Source organism: Fundulus heteroclitus, chromosome 14, assembly GCF_011125445.2.
Source record: "Fundulus heteroclitus isolate FHET01 chromosome 14, MU-UCD_Fhet_4.1, whole genome shotgun sequence".
In the NCBI taxonomy this organism is placed as follows: Eukaryota; Metazoa; Chordata; class Actinopteri; order Cyprinodontiformes; family Fundulidae; genus Fundulus; species Fundulus heteroclitus.
Window position 1 is genome coordinate 5,485,673 of NC_046374.1, and position 26,792 is coordinate 5,512,464.

Sequence of the window (26,792 nt, forward strand, 5' to 3'; positions counted from 1 at the left end):
AAGCATACAGGGTCCTGTATTCACGGGGCATTTTCCTGAAGCTTATCCTTTGGTGCTGTGGGAATGACATACAGGTTCCTTTCCCAGAACATCTAGGAATCCTTCTCAGAACCTTCAGGTTAATTTCTTGGAACCTACCAGGAACTTTACTGATACTTCCAGGGTATATAACTAATATGTACAGGGCAGATTACTAGAACTTGCAGGTCATTTTCTAGAACCTTATCACTGTGTATATAACGTTTCTTGTCAGCGTTATTTCCTTTATTTGTTCCTTTTACACAGACTGAAAATGAAGCCAATGCTCTATAAAGGGCTGTATCATCCCTAGTCTAAAGGAACATCTCATTTCTTTGCCCTTTACTTTGGCTTCTATTGCTTAAAGAAACAATGTAGTTCCTGAGTAAAGATCAGGGTATTTGTTCAATTGCTATCTTCCCTGGATGTTTTGGGACAAAATGAAGCTGATCCAGAGTCGTCCTGCTTTTCCCTGCGACGCCTCTGCTGTGGGGAAGATATCAGGATTCATGTCTATGTGTTACCGTGACTACGTGAAGATCCATGATGTTGAGTTCATAGATTTTGCAGTTTTATATGAATGCTCATATGTCCACAGTCGGACAGTTCTGGTTGATTTGCAGAGATGAGGTATGGCTTAGCATCATCTATGATTCAACCTGCTCTCCCCAGTTTCCAGTTCTCCAAGTGCAACCCATCTATTGTCAGCTGCTCATCTGGGATCAGGAAGGAAACCCAGACATCTCCCTCCCCGTCGAATCTCTTACCCCGGAGGATCCGCTGCTAGGAAGCCATGAAAAACATTCATCCATTTGATCTTGTTTGCCTCCCTGAAATGTTTCAGAGCATCACATTTTATATTAGGAAATGCTAAAAGCTGTTTTTAAATGATGATTTCACGTTTGTGAGGGAAATAAGTTATCCAAACCAACCTGGCCTCTTATGAAAAAAAGGAATTACATCCTAAACCTTATAACTGGTAGCACCAACAGCTGCCATCAAATGTTTACGATGACTGGCAATGAGTGTTTAGATTGTGATAGCTTTGTCATTTTAAGAAAACATAAAACGATATGTTATTGCTGTTGACCCTGATAAGATAAAATCATAAAAAAGTTAATAAAATAAGGTAAAAGCAACAATTTCTGCATATATATATATATATATCAACAAGGCATGAGATAGTGCATGAAAATCCCAGTAGATCAGCAGTTTCTGAAATAAGATCAGCCGTCTGGCACCAACAACCATGCCACGTTCAAAGTCACTTAGATCACCTTTCTTCTCCCGTCTGATGCTCGGTTGGAACTGCAGCAGATCGTCTTGACCATGTCTACATGCCTAAATGCATTGAGTTGCTGCCGTGTGATTGGCTGATTAGAAATTTGCGTTAATGAGCAGTTGGACAGGTGTACCTGATAAAGTGGCCGGTGTAAATATACATACACAGCGTTCACTTCTACATACGTATGCTACACGTATTAGATGTTATATCACTGTTGTGGAACTTTGGCCCACTGAATTATTTTCATTCAGATACACTGGGGGCTTTTTTTTTACATAAATGAACTGTTTAAGGTCATATGCCACAGCATGTGGATTGGATTTTAATCTGTTACTTTGACTAGACCAAGCATCATTTGTTTTAGCCTTTTAGATAGGGGCCTGCTGGTGTACTTTGGATCATTATCTCGCTACATAATTAAAGTGCGCTTTAGCTGAAGGTCACAAACTGATGGCTGGTTTCATTAATTACAGCAAGACGCCCATGTCCTGAAAAAGCAAAGTCGCACCAGGCCATCACTCTACCCTCACAGGGTTTGACTGTAGGTGTGGTAGCTTTCTGAAAAGTTCAACTTTTTCTCACCGGTGCACAGAAAATGTTCCCAAAATCTTGAGAAAAGTTGGATTCCTGGAGTAACGTTGGTAGGTGAGCCAAGGGGCAGTTGGGTCTCAATCCATCTCATGATCAGCTTTTTCTTTATTATAACGAGTCTGTCGAATCCAGTCCATATTGGACAGACTGCAGAGGTTGGTGCAGCAGCGGTGACGGACGACGTGCGGGAGGTGAATCGAGGCGTCAACACATCTGCCAGCTCATAAAGTCGCCATTTCAAATGTGAACAAAGACAACAGTGGGCATAGATCTGTCAGGTCATTTTACTAGATGACAAAATGATTGCAATGTTAACGGGACATGAGGAGGTAGTTACACCACAAATGCAGATGGGATGTACAGTGCAGGTGGTCCACTTTTTCACAAGAGTGACAGATTCCCTTCAGTGGTACTAAATGTTTTAGTGTTAGAAAACCACATTAAATGTACAATAAATATTTAGTATCAAAAACGGTGTCCGTCCCTTTACCAGTAGCCACACACTTTCTCAGGATATAACATCTTACAACAAAGACCACTGCTTGAAAAAATACTCTAGTTTGCTACAAATGCATGCGTAGAGCATAAATTCACCTCGAACACGTAGAAAAGCTCCACAGAAACACCTTTCAGTAGATTTCATTCAGTCTTGTGTACAGTGGTGAGAGCTGCTTCAGAATACATAAAGTGAACGGGCATCATGGGGGGAAAAGTGACTTTTTCCCTTGAGTGCACAAACGCTGTCATGTGAAACACTGAATACGGTCAGAAATCCTGATTTCACTGATGTAATAAAACCACCCGTCTGTTGACCCCAGGTCTCGGCTTCACTGAAGCTGTTCAGTAAAAGCAGCAGCTCCCCAGAAAAGATCGGGATGGGCTGTACACTTACAGACATTCTGTGTAATGACTGGAACAGACTTCTATATACATTTAGAAAAAAAGATGGGAAATAAACGAGGCAACACCAAGCATCCAAGAGTTGGTCAGAAAACCGGAACAATGAAGTTTAATCTGGCCTGGACTCCCTTGTTTTTTTATTTCAGCTTTTCTAAATATTTACTGCCATTTAGAATTTTTTTTTTAAATAAAGCCAAGCATTTTTCTACTGAATTAATGTTTTTCATCATTTTCTCTTGCTTTAAAGACACTGCAAGGGTTCCTGGTTTCCTTGTGGATGGATGTTTGGGTTGTCCTCGGGACAGAATCCCTGCTCAGCTCCATGTGCCTGCTGTTTGGTCACATGTTGGTTGGTTTCTCCTGCAGCACCACAAGACGATCTCCCACTGCAGGAACGTACAGATGAACCGATGATCTCATTGTGAAGGTTTTTAATTGTTCACCTCGTCACCATGTGGGAGGGAACAGAGGAAAATGATACCTAACGATGTGTTAGTACTCTACTAGAACCAACAGTCAGCCCAGAGGGCTCCGTACTGTCGGTCATGGTGCCGAGGCTCTGTAACCCAAACAGGATAAACAGAAAGTGAGAACACCTAATGGTGTGCACCATTGATAAAAGCATCTAAGCCCGCAGAGGAACCGGGGCCTCGTGTACAAACACTAGCTTGGATTTCCAACTAAAACATGGCGGATGTTTAAATCCAGAAAAAACAGAACTATGAAACAGGTGTCTACATTTTCTTTCTACATCTCAACCAATGTGGAGCTAAGAGTCCCAGACCCCTAACTTGAGAACTTTTTGGGAGCGATTTAAAGATTTTCCTAAATGAGGCTGAAACTCAGCAACCACTTCTATTTTATGTGCGAGATCATATCTCCATCCATCTTCCATGGAACGCAGCAATGCGCCCAGGAAGCTGTCAGGCTCTGGCATTTAAACCTCTACGTATGTGATTGTTCCCATACTGAGTGTAAACAGGTACTCAGGTGTTTAGTAGGAGCAACGGAAACAGGGAGTCACTCTGCTTTACTCTAATGAGCGATGCTGTAAAGAAGAGATGATGTCCAGATGCCACCATCCAGCCTGAGCACTTCAGAGGGTCAGAAAAATAATTGTACAGAAAGAACCTGGTCTGGTTGGGATGTCATCGTGTGCACACGCAGACCAGTGATCAGTACGTCCCGTTGCTGAAACCTGGTACCCCTGTATGGGATGTCTAAAGAGCCTGAGTCTTTCTGAATGTCTACTCTGCAAATTACTATAAGTTAACTTGTAAGCCTGTAGCTCCAGATAGTACATTTATTTTTGGGTTCCATGTGAAACAATGGAGGGTGTTTTTCCATCTGTTTTTAATGACGAGGATAACCTTCAATGTTGTGAGGAAGCTAACGGACAGCTCTTCATAGAGGAGAAGCTACATCATCACCTGCTGGGGAGACATCCAGACGAACAAGCTGAAAGCCACTGTGGAAGTAGTGGAGGCTACCACCACCCATTGGACGGTGCAATGTTTGGTTACCATGGAGACTGAAAACAACTAGTGGAGACGATCTACTACCAGGACCAGGAATCTGTTGCCGGGCATCAGCAGACCATACTAAGAAGTCCCCACATCCACCTGCTTGTTGATGATGTCATCAAAAGACCAAACTATCCTCTTGACTGCGTTAGGCAAGACGGAGGGTCCCTCTGCCCTTAATGGCTTTTAAAACTCAATCCTTACATCTGCTTGCTGCATAGAGGTCATCCTGTGTTGATGGATCTCCACATGGTCTTTGTTCTCCAGGTCCATGTAGACCCAGAGACTGATCAGTTGGCATAATGAGAGATTTGTGCAGCAGACAAGGCCCTGAGCAGAAAGCCTCTCAAAGTGGTGATGAAAACATTACTGGGCCCACCATGGCGGGTCATTTCTCCCAGTTCCTTTGCAAACAGGTTAACAGCGTGCATTAAACTTCTACTTCCACGATGGACCTACTGCATGTGACGCTAACCTTGATTCCCTCGTCTCCAGCAACTGCCTGTAATACCACTGCTCAAATCACGGTGTCACCGCCCAGTTCTAAACATCCTCATCACTGGTCTGCATGTGGACAAAACGACTTCCCTTACGGGGATTTAACGTGACGCTTGATTAGTTTTGCTCAGTGAGCGCATCTTATCAGCAGCTCTTTTCTGCTTCGGTAGAGCAACCACTTCCTGTTATTTCTGTGTTTGAGAAGAGGTCTGAAGTATATCCACCCAGTTTGACCCAATCAGTGAAAAATACCCGGGCTCAGTAACGACAAGAAAAATCGGTGGTCTTTTCCTCCTTTAGTTGCGCTCTGACCAGCACACGTGGTGGAAGCAAGCACCTTAACAAACGTTCTTCTCAGTTGCTTGTTTAGTCTTTATCTCGGCCTTCCATGTGGGCCAACACTTTCGCAGTGAAAAGTACCGAGCTCGCTTTAAAAAGACGCGTTGAAGCAGCTAAGTGCAGCTATCAAAAGTGTGAACACTGCAGTTATCTTCATCCCGTCCGTGTTCACTATCTTTGTTCAGTAGTCACACAGTGGTTATATACAAAACCTTTCAAATATTAAAAAAAAAAGTGCTGGTCCAGTGTAGGAAAGGGGGGAAGGTGATCGGGGGCGTTCTCCGACGGTGCTCGCCGACGGTACTGAGGGGTGCACGTTCCGAACTGAAGCTGATCCAAAAAGACAGAGCGTCGTGTGAGCCTGGTAGACCAAGTTGTCCTACTGAAGTGAAATTTTAGCGAAACAGAAAGATTACCTGTTAGAGAGAAGCTCCGTCAGCATTAGGTAAAGAAACTGGAAGAGAAGAAAAGAGGAGTGGATTAACAATGAAACAAATCTTCCCCTCACCTCTATCACTCCTCTGTCCTACTACTGTATTTCTGTTAGACGCTAAAGGAAAGGAGGTCTGGAACGGTCACAGAGAGCGCGAGCTGGATGGCTTCAGAGAGTGGGATGAGGAACAATGGGCAAACAGAGGACTGGTGAAGTCACGTGTCTCCTAAGCGTTTCACTTCAAGCTGCCCAAACGCTCCAGCTCAGAGGGAGCAGCAGCAGGAATCACTGCTTTCTCCTGAACTCCTCAGTCATCCACCCGTGGTTCTGATCAGACCAACTGTATAAGCCCGACATCACCAAAAGAAGCGTTTCTTTTTACCTAACAAATTGTAGGAACGTAGATTACAAAAAGGAATTCTAAAACAAGCTTGTGTATTTGGCCATCATAATGAGTGTCTACTGCTGGATCACCGCTGTGTTCAGCAACTGCACCACTTAGTTCCCATCTGCAGAACATTTCTGTGTGTTCAGGAGGGGAACGATGTTTGAGCAATCTGAGCACATCGACTTCACCAACATGAACATGAAAATGTCAACAGAAATGTATGATTCCTCAACTGGTCCGTGTTAAATTTTGAGCAAACCTTTTAGTCCAGGAAGGAATGCATTTCTACCCGCCGTTGGCGTTATATTAGTCACTGTACTCTATAGTTCAATTAATTATGCATGTGAATTATTGTTGGATTAATTTATATTTTTGTATAAATTATGGATTTTTAATTTTTTTTTCCTTTTAAGTAGGAAGTTGATGTGGGAGTGGAGATTAGGTCTCTACCTTCATGTTTGACTACAGGTGTTCCTTTCATTTACAAACTACTGACTAAATCGAACAAAGTATCATTTATTAATATATTCTTATTGATTTCATAACTTGATAGCTTATTCATTTCAAATAGCGCTTCCAAACAAACTGCAAATGAAATGATTTAACACTTCATTGCTGTCCGTAGATAAGGAGACATTACCTCACTCAACATATTTCCCATGGCTAAACTGGGAGACAATACAGGACCACACATTCAACACACATTAGTCTAAAATTACAGGAAACAACCTAGTTCCTAGCCTAGTGCTAACTATCAATGATTAGCTTCAGCAGCTAGCACAGGCTAAACAATAGAAGAAATGCTGCAGGTAGAGCCAACAAGTTGGATTCTAACTGTGTGTCATTTCAGTGTAGTGATTAAACTGCATTCAAAAGGTGATCTGTGGTTAAACTAGCACGGTCCTGTTTCCACACAATGCCCTGAAGGAAACCATTTTATCTAGAAGCATGTTGGCTGTTTATTAAGACTGCTACTAAAAGTGAGATGTCTATCCGACCCGCAGATAACAGGAAGGCTGAACATTTAACATGTTCTGCTTTTTCCATCTTGAGTGTTCAACCTCTTTCTGTTATATCTATCTATTGATCAGTAGATAGGGATTGATATATAGTTAGATATACTATAGATAGAGAGATATAGGAAGTTCAAGACAAATCAGAATTAGCTGAAAGTTAATATCAGCATCTCAAAGATTGATCAAAACTGGAGCTCTGAAATCAGCCAGAAAACCCTGGTTGGTCCCTCACCCACTCTGTAGGTGGATTAACATCCCAGAAGCTTAGGGTTCCCAGTTGTGGACACATGGAGGACACAACACAACACCACACAGAGATTATACACAGACCAGTTACACAGCAAACTATCATGGACTCATCAAACCCACATACATTCTGTGCGTGGCTGTCTCATGAGTAGTAAGCCGATGATTTCTTGCAGGAGTATGGTGGGGGTCGACGCATGGACAGAGGGGGGGGCACCCTGATGAAGCATGGAGGAGGAAGAATGATGGATGAAATGAGTTTTGGCATTGAATTAAAAAATTCAATAAACCTTCCCTCTTTAGTCCTCACACTAAACAAGGGAGTCGCTACTTTCTCCGCTTTTAGGGCCTTGTCTCTGTTTCTGTACAAGTCTGTGTTCTCTTGGAGTCCCTTCCAGCTAAAGCTTTTACACCTTCGATTTGAGTACCTAAGTCGATCAAATGATTCTCTCAGATAATTAACTATAACTAAGTTATTAAATACAGCGTTCGATTTGCCAATTTACAGCTCTGGTAGGAAATTTACTTGCACTCATCATAGGCAGATATGTCAAGCTTTTAATGGTGCGTATGAGCTGTTCTTCTTTTATGGATGGACTGATAATACAACGATCAAGAACTGGATGAATACGTTGGAATTTTCTTCTGATTATCTTGAATCCACAAATTTTACATGCAGGCTCAAACATAAACATAACTCCCCACCCCGACTTGTATTTAGTTAAATGTCCTCTAGAAAGCTCCCCCTTAACTCAATCTTGAATCGTAACTCAATAAGCTTTTAAGTAGCTTAATATTAGCTTCTAAACCTAGTTTTGATATGTTTGGGTACACTGTCCTGTTGGAACACCAGTTGTGTCCACATTCTAACCAAGGGACCTGAACTGACCCTTCAGATGAAGATAAAATTGCTGGGACAAACATATTGCTGGTATTAGGTATCTAGATTCAAATATCGCTCACCATTGCTCAAAAGAAACGTACAGCTGCTCTAATTTACAAGCCAGGTGCCTGCTGGTGACAAGTTTTGTCATCAGAAGAAAGAAAAATTGAGCTATTTGGACACAATGACAATAAGTATGTTTGAAGGAAACAAGATTCAGACTTGAGAACACTGTTTCAACTGAACAACATGGTTGAGGCGTTTCCTAAAAACATCCACTGACCTACCCACACCAGTCTTCATACTCTGGACCTTATGCTGACATATCACTGAGTGTTTTTTTTTTTTTTACACCTAAGTTTTATCTAACCGAGCACTCTGTGCTTTAGGACAAAAATTAGTACAGTAGATCATCATCAGACAATGCCGTAACAACTCCTAAAACATCAGTTCCATCTTTAATCTCCTCAGTATCACAGGATACAGCAGAGGGCGGCAATTTAGCTTTCCCCCTTTCACAATTTGATTTTCTTATTCAGTGTTACTTCCTTGTTGCTTGTTGCATTAGACAATATAGCCCCTGTTGAAAAAGAAGGTTGGCTCCCTGTGTTAATTTGCTGCTGTGTACTTCAACGCACGCTATGAATTTAGATAGAAAATTGGGCGCTACACATCAAATGGAAATCTCATTTAATCTGGAAGAATAGTGTGTTGTACAAAAAGACCTGCCAAGCTAGAACAGTGTATTCTTGATCGTTAACAAAAGAGAAGCCCAATAATCCAAGATTTCGTTTTAGTCCAGTTGCCAAAATAAGCCATAGCTCTTTTGAGCCATCCTCCCTATGGAATTTTCAGTAGAAATTAGCTTCATGCTAACCGTTAGTTGTCTGTGTTTTTTCAGAGGTAGTTAAAAGTAAAGGGGATGATCTTTTTCAGCTTCAAGTTCCGGGGGACCATCTTATGTTTTGTTTGTCCCACATGCCAATCATTGTGATGCGCTCATATAACGCCAGTGTGGGCACGGTCCTTGTTGGTTTCCTCTCGCTGGCTACATATGCGCATGGCTAGTGTTTATGTAACCACTTAGCTTCACTGCGTTAGCCGTTCACTGTAGCTCCGCTTCTCTCACCGTATACTTAGAAAATGGCTGAGAGCCGTGAGAAACAAACTGTCTTAGAAGTTTATGAGAAGAAGACGAAGGCCTCAGAAGAAAGAAATAAGACCAGGGTGGATTTGGGAGATTTTTTTTTACGCGACCCCACCGATGTTTTGCTGTGTATGTCATTTATTGCAATGATAATTATAAATTCAATGTAAGATATAACATAAAAGTCATGTTATGGGGGGGCTCAGCTGGGCTGGGCTCAGCGAGGGGCAGTGCCTGCTGATTGCTGCGTAATAATTGAGAGTTTTTTTTAAATGGCTCGTTTTCCAGATACCAACTAAACAATTAGTTATAGCCAAAAACTGCTGGATGTTCCTTTTTTAGCGCTTGGACTGCTTCTTGAAGCAGTACAGACCCAAATTACAAAAACAGCCAAAAAGTGGTGTTTTTTTTATAATAGGTGGCCTTTAACATAAAACACCTTTGAGATGAGTCGTTGTGTGTTTTTGTGCGTGTGCTCTCTCTTGTCAAACCCCAGTCGCTCTTGGCAGATGGCCGCTCACACTGAGCCTGTTTCTGCTGGAGGTTTCGTCTTCCTCTTCACTGTCTACATACTCATGAGAGGTGTGAAGCTGCAAGTCAGTGATTCGCTGCAATCAGCAAGGCTGTCATAAATCTACCAGTTGGAATAATGGCTGCATAATGATTGACTGCATTGTTTTATAACTAGGATCAAATTGGAAAGTATCTAATTGACTTGGAAAGTGTATGATTGGATTTAATTAATTATGCACATTATCTCACAAAAGTGAGTACACCCCTCATTATTTTTGTAAATATTTCATCATATCTTTTTATTGGACAACAATGAAGACATGACACTTTTTGTGTAATGAAGCTATGAGGAAACATCACACTAAGTTGAAAGCTACTGAAATACTAGACTTTTACAGGCCCCCAGGGGACTACTCATCACAGCAGGTGGTGCCAGCACCGCAACAAACTAAGCAGCATTCTCACGTCTTCCTGTTGGCCTGTGAGCCCTCGTGACGAGTGGTTTGCACCGGGGAGACAAGCCATGCGTCCGCATGGGGTTCGAAAACCCACAAATGTGCTCAACTAGAAATGGAGCAAAGTCTGCAGCCTATCTTCTGCTGTAACCAGACGCCGGAGTCAATCAATCTATACCAAAACCAGAACTTGTGATTTTTCTCAGCTGTGCAGGAAAGCTGAGGACACTGCAGCCTCAAGAGAACGGACACAACCACGCCAGCAAGGCCGTGCGGAGGTCCCAGACACTGGAGAGGCCGTGCAGAGAGACCACACTGCGACCCTTTTTCACAGGACAAGTGTAGACCACCAATTCTGATATTTTCACTCAGGGGTGTACTCACTTTTGTTGGCAGCAGTCTAGACATTAATGGCTGTGTGTTGTGTTTCTTTGAGAGGACAGCGAAATTAGACTTTTATACTTTCCATTGTATCAATGTGCCATACCTTCAGCAGTGTCCCATGAAAAGAAATAAAACATTTACATACATTTTAGTGGTGGATTTACTTTTGTGAGATACTGTATTTCTGTGTTTCAATTGGATTACTTTTTTCATTTGGTTTTGTAAAGTGCCTTGGCTACCTGACAACCTTTGTTGTGAATCGGCACTATGTTAATAAAGTGAACTGGTGCAATGAACAAAATGGGAAAAATATGAAGAGGAGGAGGAGGAAGACTACCTTCAGAGTGTTCCAGCTCAGCTCAAATAAACAGTTAGAAAGTTGAAACGTGGAAGCAACAAGGCGATCCAACAGGACAATGTTCCCAACCACGCCTCTAAACTGATCTTGGGAAACATAAAGCAGGCCGAATGAAAGCTTTTGGAAATCCCAGCACCTCAAAATATGTGGACAATTCCTGGGTTCAATCAGTAAAACTAACCAATATAAACAAATACTACCAATTCTGCCAGGACAAAAGGTTCTATATTCCACTAGAATTGAACCAGAAGTGTATTAATGGTTACAAAAAGCATCTGGTAAATGTCCAACTTGCAAAGAACAAGACTTTCATCCAAATATTAGTAGGGGTGTGTGCATACATTTGAGCCTGCTGCAATTTTGAATCTCAAATAAATTCAAACCAGTGCATCCATTCTTGAATTCATGCTGTATGAACAGTCAGTCTGTTTCAAATGCATCACTTAAATGAATAACATCCATGACCATGACGAGTGGATGTAAACCTCTGACCTGTAGATTGCAAAGTAAGGACAGGAATGATTATAAGAATGCATGAGAAGTACAGCAGATGAAAAGGTTGTTGGCATCTCACCAGCTTGCCCTCACTGCCTCGATGTCACTCACTAAGTTCTGGGCCAAACAAATCCCAAAAATCTGTAAAGAACAGAAAACCATACATATCTGATGAAATCGGCCATTCACCCTTTGTTCCAAATGAAACATGAACAGCGCTGCTGACCTGCAATAACGCAACTCCAATGAAGATCCCAGCCACCAAGGTGAGGTTGTCCTGGAGCCACTTCTCAAACTGAGGCACGCAGCCTTTCACGTTGATGTAGTCCTTCTGCTCCGAGTCCTGTGTGGGCACAACTGCAAGTCATCTTCAGGTTTCCTCATCCCATACAACTCTGTATCTGTTAATCGCTCATCGGTCACAGAAACTTTCCACTGGGGAGGAGGGTTGCTGTCAAACCTCAGCAGAACCAGCTTACTTACTGGCTTTGCTCTGATGTCATATCCACACTGAGTGTTTATCACATCCTCCTACAGACAAAAAGAAATGATCTTAAGAAATTCACACAGGTACCATCTGAAGTCTGGGACAGGAGTTGAGTCAGTTCTGGTGCAACAGCTTCTAAACAGAAAGAGGTGAACAGTACCGCTGGGTCCTTGGTGCAGCAGGAGAAGGGGACGCCACACTTTTCCCGACTGGGGTTCCCATCAGTGCAGTTAAAGTAGATGTTCAGGTTCCAGTCGTCCGCTCCAAACGCACCACAGCACTCCCACTGCAGTCAGGTAGAGACAGGAAACTTGTTAAAGACTCCTGACATACTGTCAGGTCATACCATACACCCTATACGGGCAGTTACTCTATCAGGCTCCAAGTCTTGCTTAGGTCACCATGTGTTTTCTGCAGTGGAATTCCAGAATCAGACAAATAAGCTCAAACGCTCCATTTACACCTCATCCCATTATTCCACATCTGCCTTGAGCTTCACAACAATACATGCTTCCTTAAACAAAGCACACTCCACTATCACATCAAATGCATCTGACACAAGCATTTCTAAAATGATCTCCAGCTAAGTCCGACTTTTTTTAGATACGTCATAAAGATTCTGTTGATTGAGCATCACAGTGTAGTAATGCTATAAATACCTAACATAGGAACCACTGGTATAAAATTGCACTGCTTCAATTTGGTAGTAATGACCTGAGACTAATGTCTTTTAATCTCAGGCTACGCTATGCAGACCCTTTGTCTGCACCCATAAGTTTCACCCAACTCTTTGTGCTGGGCGCTCGGAGTGATGTAACAAAGGGACAGCCTGACCTACCTTCTGATATATTCAGGTAGTAATTATTTGACCAACTGGGGGCGCTGATTAGCACCATTCACAAAACCCTTTGAGGTGGATGAAGGCTTCTCTTACCATTACACAAAGGAGTTGATGTTGGTGCTAGTTTACTGTAACTAACTGGGTTGGAAAGTCAGGCGTGTACATTTAGGCCTTGACATGTTGTGTGAAAGGTGTCCTTCCCAAAGTGACAGCTTCCACACCAACGCGTGCTGTTTCAGCGTGACCTGATAAGATCTGACTTTTAGTTTTTAACCCGAATGTCATTGGTCAGGGCTAGCCAAGCTGAAACTAGTCCAGTACTGATAGCCGTCCCATGACTCACATATTCCTGAGTGAAATCGATGAGGTTCTGTAGGTCGATGTCGTCTCTGTATGCCCGGATGTTGTTGTTGATGAACAGGTTAAGTTGGTCTTTAATCCAGTCCTTAAAAACAAAGGCCAGAACTCCTGTTGTCAACTCCAGGAAAAAGATGATTCCCAGAAACACGGAGAACTAGAACAGGACGAGAATCACAAAAGGCAGGAAAATCAGAAACGGACAGTAAACACGCCTTTGTCCGTGTGTACCGGTGGCACTTGCAGAGTGGAACATACAAACTTGAGCAGAAACGTATTTTCTCGAAGAGCTCCAATGCAGCCAGCAAAGCCCAGAATGAACATGACCCCGCCGACCACCATGAAGAGCCACACAGGGTCCAGACCCCCCAGATCAGTGATGGATGAGATATTGGACAGGACCCCCTGGAGAGGAGAGAACAACACACTCGATGGGAGTCCAGCAGGGCCTCCTGCAGCTCATGTCATGTTTGGCTACTAGTCAAAGTGACAGAAAATAGCCAGGAATGATGGTACTGGTTGGAAGAAAAATGGGTTTCAGTTTGTTTATGACATATCCCCCTCCAATATTTATACTACACTGAGGCAAATAAATTCATCCAGTTAGATCCTTTCTGTAGAGGTTTTCTGGCCATATGATAATGGGAGCATTGAGCAGCTGATGCCTGGATACAGAAAACATTTTCCTGAGTCCGAGGGAGCGTGCTCACCTTCTCACTCCAAGCCCACAGTCCGATCCCAACCAAGGCCATGCCCAGCAGCTGCAAAACACAAGTCACATCTTATTACTGGGAGAATGCACAGATGCACAATGACACAATGTCAGCTGTGTTCAGGAAAAATACTGAAATAGCTTCGCTGTGACAGCCTCGGTCTGTGCCTGTGTTTAAACATTGTAATCATCAACAGCGAATGATGTGGTCCTGAAGGCAACATCCACAAGGATTCAGTATTCACACCTGAACTTTTTCACATTTTATCGCACTGAAACCACTAACTTCAAAGGATTTATGAGGTGTTTTATGTGACAACACAGTAGTACACAGCATTGGATTGGAAGGGAAAAAGTTGTATTGATTTCAATATATGCTTATTTTCAAATAATAATTATAAAAAAAACCTTGTATTCAGCCGACCCCCTGAGCCAAAGGGAGCAACTTCACTACTCTTGTTACAACTTCTCTACTAGATTTGAGTCTGTACTTTGACTAGGCCATCCTAACACATGGGTATGTTTTGCTCTAAACCATCCCAGTGTAGCTCTGGCTAAGTGTTTGGGTTGGTTGTCCTTAGGGCTGAGCAATATATCAGGATTTAAAAAAAAAACTAGATATCAGATGAGACTTTATATTCTTTATAGTGAGATGTTCAGTGTTTTATTATAATTATACTTTTATGTACTCCAGTAGGTTGTTTTTCATCCGTTTCTCATATTTATCTACAGCTGTTTGTTAAAAAAATGCGCCTGGTGAGACATTTGGTATAAAGCTCTGATTCAGAGACGCCCTTTTATTATTACTATATGGAAATAAATACATATCGAGATGAGTATTCTATCTCGGCATTCAGCATAAGAATATCAAGATGTTATTTTTTTTGTCCATATTGCACAGCTCTAGTTGTCTTGTGGACACCCTCCACCCCAGTGTCCTGTCTTCTGCAGCCTCTAACAGGTTTTCTTCCATAATATTCCTGGATTTACCTCCATCCATCTTCCTAGCAATACTAACCAGCTTTCCTCTCCTATTGGATAAAAGCATCCCCACAGCATGGTGCTGCCACCACTAGGGATGCGTACCGTTCACATTTGAACCGATACGGTTCTGATACCTGGTACCTGGGTATAGATACTGGTACTTAACGGTACCTGTTTTTGGTACTTTTGTGAGTATATGTAGTAATAAATGTTAGTTTATTAATAAAATCTCCAAATGTTTTAATTTAACATAGTTATTTCTCAATATCAAAACTTGTTTGTAGGTCCAAACAAGTTTTTATATTGGTGGCCTATATTGCTGGTGGCCTAGTGGGTAGCGCATTGCGCTTGTGTCCTGTAGGTTCTGAGTACAACTCCCACAAGCTGCCACTATGGGTCCCTGAGCATGACCCTTAACCCCAGATTGCTGCCAAGGAAATGTGTTAAATGCAGAGAACAAGTTTAATTGGAATGTAGGTTGCAATGACAGTAAAGATGATTATTATTAAATGACCTTATTAAATAATTTATGAATTTTAATACATTGCCTGAATCCACAGCACATCAATTTGTTTTAGCAAAACAACAGTTATCAGAGGCACAGAGCGAATGAGGTACGGGATTAAAGCTGTGTGTGAATAAAATTCAGGGAATTGTTTTGGTGCAACCGTTTCAGAGAAGAAACAAAAATATATCAAAACCATATTTTATCCCGTTTTGTAAATCAGGATGGGATACATTTGCAATGAGGGAACAGAGAGGATGTCCTCTCAGCGTTGACTACAGGCCAGTTTCAGGACGAGGCTGTAGCAGCTGTCTGTCTGCTCTCCCAAGACAGTCACCCCAGAACCATTGTTACTTTCAAGGGAAGTCACCATTAACAGAAGAAAGTCGCCACATTTTTCCCTAGTGTCTTTTTTGAAAGAAAAAAAAACAAAACATTGGAGGCCGTCTGAAATGTCGCTAAATTTAACGAGAAATTTGCTCAACTGCCAGCAGTGACCACATGCTGCCTCAGATTAGAAGTATTCCCGCCGCTGGCCTTGCTCTTTGCGTTACAAGTATTGTAGCGAGCGTAATCTGCAGCGCATTTTACTGAATTCAGTAACCATTTCCTAGCCACCACCACGTTTCAATGTGGCAATAGTGTGTAGAGGACAGTGTTAGCTCTCCTCCACCCTAACTACTTCCTACAAATACCAATTGGTTTGCAATATGGGTTGTGAATATGGGAACCAGTTGGTTCCATTTTTAGGTCATCATTTGTAAAAGTTGTTTGATTTCCTTTCACACCACAGTTATGCACAGCTTTGTGTTAGACTATGACATGAAATCCTAAAAATGATCCATTAAAGGTCATGGTACAGACGGAAGCCACCGGCAGGTTTAGGTCTTACACTTGAATTTCCTTCAGCTTCCTGATTTGTTTATATTCTGCATTTCAGAGGGAAATGGCTCAGAGAAATCTGATCATTTGTTTATAACCAGGTATTGGGTTTTAATTAAAACACAAGTAGATTTGTTTGCATTTCTTCTGTATTTCATATAATCAATGTCTGCATATTCTGACTGTCTCAGCTCAGCAGTCATGCGGTCAGAAAAACCTTTCCCTCCGAAGAGAGAGAGGTTTAGCTGAAAGCTGAGGAGCAGAAAAGGTTTGCTCATGTTGCTATGGTAAGAGCCGAGCTGGGGCCTCGTGTACGAGGCAAATTTGCAGCGCAATGTTTTACGCACAACTCTGGATGTACAAAAATGGACGTTGTGGGTAAGTGTGCGAAAATCCAAGGAAACCTTTGTCCTGCGACAACAACGCAAACTTTTTCAATCAGCAATAACGAACCACTAAGTCCCAAAACTCACCTGCATGTGCTGACATAAAACTCCATTCAGTTTTATTTAACTCAGGGAGTATCGAACCTGATGTTTCTTCACGTGTTTGAGCTTTTAGGATTTAAACCCGAACAAATAAAGTACAGCAACGTTAACGCACCTCAAAATGACGCAAACAACCTCAATCTGATGGAAACTGTACCTATTCCTCTGTTTTTGTCACGTTTAGATGTAAATGTGCATCGGTCTGTGCGTAAAGGAGCATTATATACATGTAACTGATCCAAGGGACTCTTTCATTCTCACTGGTAATAAAATGGTGTCAGATCAGCAGATTGATTTCTAACAAGTCAGGTGTGAAGATTCCTAAGTTGGAGACATGTTGATAAATGGCTGCATAAAGATGCGTCTTATTGTGGAATGATTCAACTCCGCTGTGGTCTTTGCAACAGGAGCTTTCTTCCAGAGGGAGCTGACTGACAGGTCAGGTATTTCACGGTCATCCCAGAGTCAACACCATACATTACTTGAATAAAAAGACAAGCATTGTTGCGCAGTATACCCTGATTTGTCTTAAAGCACTGGAAACACAGTCATCCTATCAGTTGTAAACTTTGTTATTGTTATTTTATCAATATGGCTAATAATTTACATTAGAAGAGGGAAATTTCAGCACAACACTTCCACCGACAATTAAAGTTGACTATGACAACACATTAATGACCGTGTCATGGTTGAGTTTTGGTTTGGCTTTGTTTTTCTGTTATTTTCATTTTTTCATCTCTTTTGGGTTAGGTTTGACTTTATTTATTGTTAGTTTTCAGTCATCAGTTATTTTCTGTCAATTTTCACCTCACCTCCTCAGCAGTCAGTCACACCTGAGATCAGTTGCTGGTTAATTAGTCAGACCCTGGTGTCACCTGTCAGTTCTCTATTTAAACCTCCCTCTGTCTTTAGTTCAGCACTGGGCCGTCATCATCACTCCACACCTCTCCATGCCAGTCCCCGTTTGCCTTGGAAGCTTTGTTTTTGCTCCTGTTAAGGTTAGTCCAGTCAGTCACTCTAAAGACTGTTTGTTCTCTGTTAGTCCCTGGAGAGGTTCTGCTCTGTGCCCTGTTGTCTCTCAGTTCTGCTAACCTGACTAGCCGCCCTGGAGAAGTTCAGCTCTGAGCCTCGGTGTCTCTCAGTTCTGCTAACCTGACTAGCCGCCCTGGAGAAGTTCAGCTCTGAGCCTCGGTGTCTCTCTAGTTCTGCTAACCTGACTAGCCGCCCTGGAGAAGCTCAGCTCTGAGCCCTGGTGTCTCTCAAGTTCGGCTAACCTGACTAGCCGCCCTGGTGAAGCTCAGCTCTGTGCCCTGGTGTCTTCTATGAACTGCTAACCTGAGTGCTACGAGGCCTACTAGCCGAGCAACACCAAGCAAGGGTGGACTCTCAGTCTCCGGTCCGTCAGCTCCTGCCATCACCTTCTCTCCGTTCCTGTACAACCAGCTCCTCTGGCCTCATCAAACCTCCACCCATCAACCTTGTAATAAATACTCTCAAACTTTTAGTCCCGTGTGTGCATCCTGAGTTTATCGGTAAACAAAATCGTGACAGTACGGCCCAGTCCCAAGGTAAACTCAGGCGCCATGCGGGACTTACCTGCAGGAGTTGACGACCCGGAAATCATCGCATATTTAGAGATGTGCCAACGTCAGATGAGGGAAAGGTACGCCAGGATGGCTTCAGCCCGGAACCCTGCGCCACCGATCCGGGCCAACTCTACTCCCCTGGTGGTCCAAGTGGGTGTGGTAACGGCTACTTCAGAGCCCGGGAAAGGAAGCCGCTCAGCCTCTCGTCGTCTCGGTCATCATCTCCATGACTCACAGCTGGCTCCTCGAGTAAAGCACATCGTTCCACCTAGCAGACCCCCACGCATCAAGGAGAGCCAGCTGTGGGAGTTTTACTACGGAGACCGAGACGACCTTCTGCCCTGCTGGCCAGCTGCCACCCCGGAGATTGCCTCAGATTCCTCATCTGTCCCTTCCCGGCGAAGACAGCAGAACCACCGGCGCGGAGGGTCCGTCAAGGTTCAAGAGGAATCGTTTCCGCCTCCAACCCCACTGCCTGCCGAAGCCTGTTGCCCGGCGCCGCTGCCCGCCAAAGCCTGTTGCCCGGCGCCGCTGCCCGCCAAAGCCTGTTGCCCGTCTCCGCCCGAAAGCTCCGCTCTGCTTGCCGCCGAAAGCTCCGAGGGAGCTGTTCCGCCTCAAGCCGAGGCCTCCGAGGGAGCTGTTCCGCCTCAAGCCGAGGCCTCCGAGGGAGCTGTTCCGCCTCAAGCCGAGGCCTCCGAGGGAGCTGTTCCGCCTCAAGCCGAGGCCTCCGAGGGAAGCTGTTCCGCCTCAAGCGAGGCCTCCGAGGGAGTCCGCTTTGCCTCAGCAGGGAGCCGCTTTGCCTCAGCCCGAGGCCTCCGAGGGAGCCGCTTGCCTCAGCCCGAGGCCTCCGAGGGAGCCGCTTTGCCTCAGCCCGAGGCCTCCGAGGGAGCCGCTTGCCTCAGCCCGAGGCCTCCGAGGGAGCCGCTTTGCCTCAGCCCGAGGCCTCCGAGGGAGCCGCTTTGCCTCAGCCCGAGGCCTCCGAGGGAGCCGCTTTGCCTCAGCCCGAGGCCTCCGAGGGAGCCGCTTTGCCTCCGCCCAAGTCCCGTGAGGAGTTCCAGGAGGACCTGCCTCCGCCCAAGCCTCGTGAGGAGGTCCAGGAGGACCTGCCTCCGCCCAAGCCTCGTGAGGAGGTCCAGGAGGACCTGCCTCCGCCCAAGCCTCGTGAGGAGGTCCAGGAGGACCTGCCTCCGCCCAAGCCTCGTGAGGAGGTCCAGGAGGACCTGCCTCCGCCCAAGCCTCGTGAGGAGGTCCAGGAGGACCCGCCTCTGGCCTCGGTTTCCACCGAGACCTGTAGCCTGGCACCTCCTCCAACTGATCTGTTTGGCCGGAGCCGCAGACTGCGGACTTCGAGCCGCTCGACTCTGCCTCGTCGGGGCCGTCCACCACGGCGCCCGCCTCTGACTTCTCTGTTTGGCCGGAGCCGCAGACTGCGGACTTCGAGCCGCTCGACTCTGCCTCGTCGGGGCCGTCCACCACGGCGCCCGCCTCTGACTTTTCTGTTCGGCCGGAGCCGCAGACTGCGGACTCCGAGCCGCTCGACTCTGCCTCGTCGGGGCCGTCCACCACGGCGCCCGTCTCTGACTTTTCTGTTCGGCCGGAGCCGCCGACCGCCGTCTCCAGGCCGCTTGACTTTGCCTCGTCGGGGCCGCCCTCCTCGAGGGTTTAGGTCTCCGGGCCGCTTGACTTTGCCTCGTCGGGGCCGCCCTCCTCGAGGGTTTAGTCGGGCGATGCTGCTCCGCCGCCTGCCTCGTCCAGGACGACCTCCACGAAGACTTTTCTTTTTTGCTTAGCAACCGCCTTTGCCTGAGCCCTTAAGGCCAGTGCCTTCTGCTAGTTTTTGGGCTCAATTTCAGTTTTTGTTCTACTTAGGATTTTTGGGGTTTTAGAGTTATTTAGGGGTTCTTGTTTTCTTAGAGTACTTGAGTTTCTATTTTCTTTTGTTTTTCCACCTCTGTTCTGGTGTTCCAGGTTTGCCTTTAGTCTTCCGGTTTTTGCTTTGGTCATTTGTTTGCTTTAGAATCCTAGTTTTTTTTGCCTTGTTCTCTGTTTTTGTTTTTGTTCTAGCTTTAGTTGTCTAGTGTTACATTAGTTTACCCGTTCCTGCCCTAGTTTCTTTGTTTTGGTTTTGCATTAGTTTTATAGTTTTTCTTGAATGTCTTGATCTTTTTCCTAGTTTTTTGTTTTATTTTGATTTTCTAGTTTTTTGCTTCGGTTTTTCTTTTGTTATCCCTACCCTAGTTCTTCTGGTTTTTGTTCTATAGGTTAGTTCATGCCTGGTTTTCTAGTTTTTGGTTTAGATCTTTAGTTTCCCAGCACTCTTTAGGTCCCAGCGCTTCTTAGTTTTGTTTTGGCCCCCTAGCTCTTAGTCCCCTGGCGTGTTTGACGCCCTCCATTCTCCGGAATTTTGACGCCCTTAGTTCCTGGTATTTTTGTTTCCTGGCGTGTTAGGACGCCCTCTGACCCCTGTAGATTTCGTGTTTTTCTGGCGTGTTAGAACGCCCTTTGTCTCCTGGCGTATTAGGATGACGTTTGTTCCTGGTTCCCTGGTGTTTAGATTTCTAGCGTTTAGATTTAGTGTTCCTGGCGTGTTAGACGCGCTCTGTTCTTGGTTCCCCGGCGTGTTAGGACGCCCTTTGTTCTCGGTTCCCCGGCGTGTTTGGACGCCCTTTGTTCTCGGTTCCCCGGCGTGTTTGGACGCCCTTTGTTCTCGGTTCCCCGGCGTGTTTGGACGCCCTTTTGTTCTCGGTTCCCCGGCGTATTAGGACGCCCTTTTGTTCTCGGTTCCTCGGCGTGTTAGGACGCCCTTTGTTCTCGGTTCCCCTGCGTGTTAGGACGCTCTCTGACTCTTGGTTCCCCGGCGTGTTAGGACGCCCTCTGTTTTCGGTTCCCCGGCGTGTAAGTACGCCCTCCGTTCTTGTTCCTAGGCGTTTTAGATGTTCCTGCTTCCCTCACATCCCGACGCTCTCTTCCCCAAGCCCCGGCGTTTTCCTCACGCCCCGGTGGGTTCCCTTTGGCGCTATCGTGCGCCCATTCCTTCCCTTTGGCGCTGTCGTGCGCCCGTTCCTTCCCTTTGGCGTTAAGTACGCCCGTTCCTTCCCTTTGGCGTTAAGTACGCCCGTTCCTTCCCTTTGGCGTTAAGTACGCCCGTTCCTTCCCTTTGGCGTTAAGTACGCCCGTTCCTTCCCTTTGGCGCTGTGGTGCGCCCGTTCCTTGCCTTTGGCGCTGTGGTGCGCCCGTTCCTTGCCTTTGGCGCTGTGGTGCGCCCGTTCCTTGCCTTTGGCGCTGTGGTGCGCCCGTTCCTTGCCTTTGGCGCTGTGGTGCGCCCGTTCCTTGCCTTTGGCGCTGTGGTGCGCCCGTTCCTTGCCTTTGGCGCTGTGGTGCGCCCGTTCCTTGCCTTTGGCGTTGTCGTGCGCCTGTTCTTCCCTCTGGCGTTGTCGTACGCCTGTTCTTCCCTCTGGCGTTGTCGTACGCCTGTTCTTCCCTCTGGCGTTGTCGTACGCCTGTTCTTCCCTCTGGCGTTGTCGTACGCCTGTTCTTCCCTCTGGCGTTGTCGTACGCCTGTTCGTCCCTCTGGCGTTGTCGTACGCCTGTTCTTCCCTCTGGCGTTGTCGTACGCCTATTTTGCCTTGTGGCGATGTTTGCCTGTTCTGCCCGTTTTTGCCTTGTGGCGATGTTAGCCTGTTCTGCCCGTTTTTGCCTTGTGGCGATGTTAGCCTGCCAACATCTGTTAGATGCCCTTTGTTTGGTTTGATTTTAGCCCACCATCCTACCTTCCCTCCACCCACCCTGGTTCGATCAGCTTGGTTATGACTCTTGCCCGCCATCCTGCCTTCCCTCCACCCACCCTGGTTCGGTCACTTTGTAGTTTGTTTTGTTTGATTTTAGGCCGTCCGGAGTCCGGCCTTGAGGGGGGGGTAATGTCATGGTTGAGTTTTGGTTTGGCTTTGTTTTTCTGTTATTTTCATTTTTTCATCTCTTTTGGGTTAGGTTTGACTTTATTTATTGTTAGTTTTCAGTCATCAGTTATTTTCTGTCAATTTTCACCTCACCTCCTCAGCAGTCAGTCACACCTGAGATCAGTTGCTGGTTAATTAGTCAGACCCTGGTGTCACCTGTCAGTTCTCTATTTAAACCTCCCTCTGTCTTTAGTTCAGCACTGGGCCGTCATCATCACTCCACACCTCTCCATGCCAGTCCCCGTTTGCCTTGGAAGCTTTGTTTTTGCTCCTGTTAAGGTTAGTCCAGTCAGTCACTCTAAAGACTGTTTGTTCTCTGTTAGTCCCTGGAGAGGTTCTGCTCTGTGCCCTGTTGTCTCTCAGTTCTGCTAACCTGACTAGCCGCCCTGGAGAAGTTCAGCTCTGAGCCTCGGTGTCTCTCAGTTCTGCTAACCTGACTAGCCGCCCTGGAGAAGTTCAGCTCTGAGCCTCGGTGTCTCTCTAGTTCTGCTAACCTGACTAGCCGCCCTGGAGAAGCTCAGCTCTGAGCCCTGGTGTCTCTCAAGTTCGGCTAACCTGACTAGCCGCCCTGGTGAAGCTCAGCTCTGTGCCCTGGTGTCTTCTATGAACTGCTAACCTGAGTGCTACGAGGCCTACTAGCCGAGCAACACCAAGCAAGGGTGGACTCTCAGTCTCCGGTCCGTCAGCTCCTGCCATCACCTTCTCTCCGTTCCTGTACAACCAGCTCCTCTGGCCTCATCAAACCTCCACCCATCAACCTTGTAATAAATACTCTCAAACTTTTAGTCCCGTGTGTGCATCCTGAGTTTATCGGTAAACAAAATCGTGACAGACCGCATTTTATTTTAGAGAAAATTAAATTATCATTATTTTTAAATACATATTTATTATGTTCCATGGTACGTATGTTGTTTAAAAACACTTTTATTGATTTAAATGTAGACGTTTCAAAATAAAACATTCGGAGCTGTGGACCGTGATACTGTGATATTTTTACACCGACCGATTTTAATAATCCTCTAAACACTGTGCAACGTGGATTTATTCATCTTTGGAATGATGTCAAGTTTGATGTGTCCACGTTGTACGATCATTGTTTGTGACTGAATGGCTTACAATGTGCCATAATAAGGAACTTCATCAGAAGGGCAGATAATTCAAAAACAATATATATTGATTGATGGACGTGTGGTGCAATAAAAAAGGGTCAATGAAAAATTCAATGGAAGAACAGTTTTCCTTCCTTTTGCATTCTAGCCTATCATGTATGTTAATACTACAGTCATTACATCATTACGTCACCAAGCTCCGCCCCCTTCAAAGAATTCAGAGAGAACATGGGCTTTTTCTCTTTTTTAAAACTTGCTTTGTTCTGGTAAAAAAAAGTTGGTTGAGTAAAAGGATTGAGTTCGAATTCGGTGTTCTTTATCTAAAAATAGGTCATTAAGCAACAGCATAAAATGGCCATGGCTGCATGTAAAATACATGTTTTGAATTTTTTGATAATTATCAAGAAATATGACTTCTATTTTCTCAACATGCTTTTATTCAATATCGTCCAGCCCTATTCATCAGTGTGCGTCACATCAGTGTCTGCCATCCATCTACAGCCGGTGCTGCAGTATAAACAAACAAAATCAGATGTTCAGCCGCATGATCTACTCTTCAATCCCAAATCCATCCAAAACAAAACCACAATCAAATTAGTTAAATAAAAATAGTCTAGTAATACATTAAAGAGTTCTCTTTAGATTAATCTCTTTCATTAAACGTCATTCTCCTTTCAGAAATAATAAAAATAAATAAGTTCAGCAAAATGACCCAGTTTAGCGCAGCAAAGTCCACTGCAGATGTAAAAAAAAAGAAACAAAAAATAAAAAAAAATGTGGGCCCAGATCATTTACCAGTCATGGTCTAGGCCAAGGGTTCCCCAACCCAAAATAACAGCGCTAGAGACTGGCCCCCCTTTTGGTGAGGGGGAAATTATGACAATGAAGTTGTAAAATTACAAATATAAAGTAATATTTTTGTAAGAACTCTTACAAGAGTGTAGAGCCTTGACTCTGCGTTAAAATGAAAAAGGTGGAGCATCCTGTAATTGCCTTTGACATCAGTTTCACAAATAAATCTACCGTATTTTTCGGACCATTATCCACACCGGATTATAAGGAGCACCTGATTGAATTTGACTTTGGAAAGTGCCGTGAGATGGCCTGTTTCATGAATTGGTGCTATATAAATAAAATTGAATTGAATTAAATATTCCTCCCAAGTGTGTAATATCACTCCGTCTCTCCGCGTACACAGCTCTCTCCTGAGAGAGAGAGAAAAATATGGTAAATATTATTAGCACATCAGCATGAAATCATCTAAAGGCACATAACCACGTTATTTGCTTAGAAAAAAAAACCCGTTTGATCATGATAAAAAAATGTTCTATACACCAACCGTCCATCCTGACAGTGTATTAATGGTCCTTTTTGATGCTGAATATAACCCAACAACAGGCGCGATGAGCAGATATAAACAGACGTGACGTCATCTACCACCAGTACTGCAGAACTATCAGAAAGCCAGACGGTGACTACTAAATCACTAACAAATAATGACGGACCGAGTCTAACCCCTCTGCAATCCCTGGCAGTTAAAGCGGCAGCTCGGCGTGAGCGAAGACCAACCGTTATTAATTAAATAAAACCATCTATGGCAACTGCAAGCACCTCATATCAGAACATCATGGAGAAAGAAAATTCTATAAACAGAAACAGGGACACAGCATCGAGGTAAGAACCAATCGATCAATCAAAGTATTTATAATGACGGTTGTAGTTAAGACTGTAGAGGCTAAGAAGAGCTTTGCTATTACTATTTTCACAGTATTAATAAGGACGTTAACTCAAGTCAATCAGCTGCAGTCACAACTGAACCTTGGCAGCTTTAGCTTCCTCGTCAGTGAACACCAACGTTCATACTGTATTCCCAGCGTTATTCCAGTCCTTTCCTTCTTGGAATCATATATTTTTTGCATTTTTTTTTTTTTTTACACAGGATCTTGGACCTTTCTTTGTTGTTTCCACACCTCGCTGGGAGATGCTAATAGCCGTTAGCTGCTTCCTGGTTTATCCCCTGCTGCACATGTGCAGTGTCGTACCTCCGTGGTTTTATATATATATATATATATATATATATATATATATATATATATATATATATATATATATATATATATATATATATATATATATATATATATATATACATTAATTACTTTATTTACATACATATTGGGCAAAAACACTGCGTAAAACCTAAAAAAACAACTAATACGCCAGCAGGATGTGATAATCTGTCATAAAAACTTTGTATGCAACCACAGTGAGTTGCTGACGTATAGCTACATTTTTAAAAAAGTCAAATAACGTGGCTATGTACAGTTAACCAAACCTGGATGCCAAATTGCTGCCTTGTGATTAGCTCGTTTATGTCAAAAGGTTAAAGAGGTGTACTTAATAAAATGGCCAGCGAGCACTTGTTCCAATTTAGACGTCATTGACATTTTGAATTGTTTTGTTACAAACAGCTCTGACCTACAGTCATTCCAAAGCCGTCCTGGACAGACAGCTGGCACAACACGTTCTCTGCTGTTTAATTTCCAGATGAAGCCTCTGTAGCGCGCAGAGGCGGCTACAGGTGTGGTGGGCTACAGGTGTGGTGGGCTGGGGCCCCCGTAGCTCCGCGGCGCCAGCAGCGCCTCTGCGTTGCGCTGCAAGCGGCGGAGGCGCAGCGCCCACCGCGGCGAGCAGGAGGCAGGGACGGCGCTGCGGGCTCCGCCGTGTTCTCTGAGTCAGCGCTCAGCTCTCCTTATCACAAAAAGCCGATTAGCTGCGAGCGAGCAGGAACAGCTGCCTCTGTCCGGACATCAGCACAGGAACACGGCCGCCGCAACAATGGCGCACCGATCTGCGCAAAGTGCAAACTGGAAGAAAGAGCCATAAAAAGCGCAGATGGCCTCCCCCCTCCCTCCCTAACGGACACAATAACACCGCTCTCCCGAAAAGACAGCTGGTAGAAAAAAATAAAGGATGACAGCGAAGGGGGGTCTTACCCAGAACAGGATGTTGAAGCCGAAAATAAAGTACTTGATGCAGCAGCTGACTTCGTGGCCTTTGAAATGATTCCCCGACATGTTTGAGCATCATCTGCCTGTGGCTGCGAGGAGAAACACGGCCTGCTTCACAGGCTTTGTGCAGGACGGGAGGGAACAGGTCCGGCGCTCCGGGGATGCATTCCTTCTTTGTCCGCTGCCAGCGTCCGCTCAGAGCCGCGCAGGAGACGCGGGCGTCTGCAGCCCCACCGGCTCAGGGACGCCGAGCGACGCGGGGACCCGGAGGACGGAGCTAGCGCCGAATTGTCCCAATTATCAACGCGGAGAACCGCTATTCGGGCTAAATTGCGCCGACAGTGGGCGGTGACGTTCCCGGGGAAGGTCGTCGGTGATTGGCGGGAGAGACGCCCGTAAGAA

The 26,792-nt window shown here is 44.9% G+C and overlaps 1 protein-coding gene across 1 annotated transcript; it reads right to left on the bottom strand.

The window, feature by feature from the left end:
• Positions 1-2,162: 2,162 nt before the first annotated feature.
• Positions 2,163-26,763, bottom strand: tspan5a (tetraspanin 5a). The gene is made up of 11 exons (XM_012880107.3): positions 26,376-26,763; positions 13,868-13,918; positions 13,416-13,562; positions 13,144-13,314; positions 12,120-12,245; positions 11,956-12,003; positions 11,699-11,815; positions 11,552-11,613; positions 7,365-7,455; positions 5,571-5,608; positions 2,163-5,484 (listed from the first exon to the last, which is right to left on the bottom strand). Exons 1-9 carry the CDS (start codon positions 26,454-26,456, stop codon positions 7,383-7,385), a joined length of 876 nt encoding a protein of 291 aa, XP_012735561.2. The 5' UTR covers positions 26,457-26,763; the 3' UTR covers positions 2,163-5,484; positions 5,571-5,608; positions 7,365-7,382.
• Between the last annotated feature and the right edge of the window lie 29 nt (positions 26,764-26,792).

Excerpts from the sequence above, each read along its gene's own strand:
- tspan5a (XM_012880107.3), bottom strand. The coding sequence starts at position 26,456 with ATGTCGGGGAATCATTTCAAAGGCCACGAAGTCAGCTGCTGCATCAAG. Across the intron at positions 13,919-26,375 it reads GCTTCAACATCCTGTTCTGG|CTGCTGGGCATGGCCTTGGT; the intron begins GTAAGACCCCCC and ends TGTGTTTTGCAG. Across the intron at positions 13,315-13,415 it reads ATACGTTTCTGCTCAAGTTT|TTCTCCGTGTTTCTGGGAAT; the intron begins GTATGTTCCACT and ends GTCCTGTTCTAG.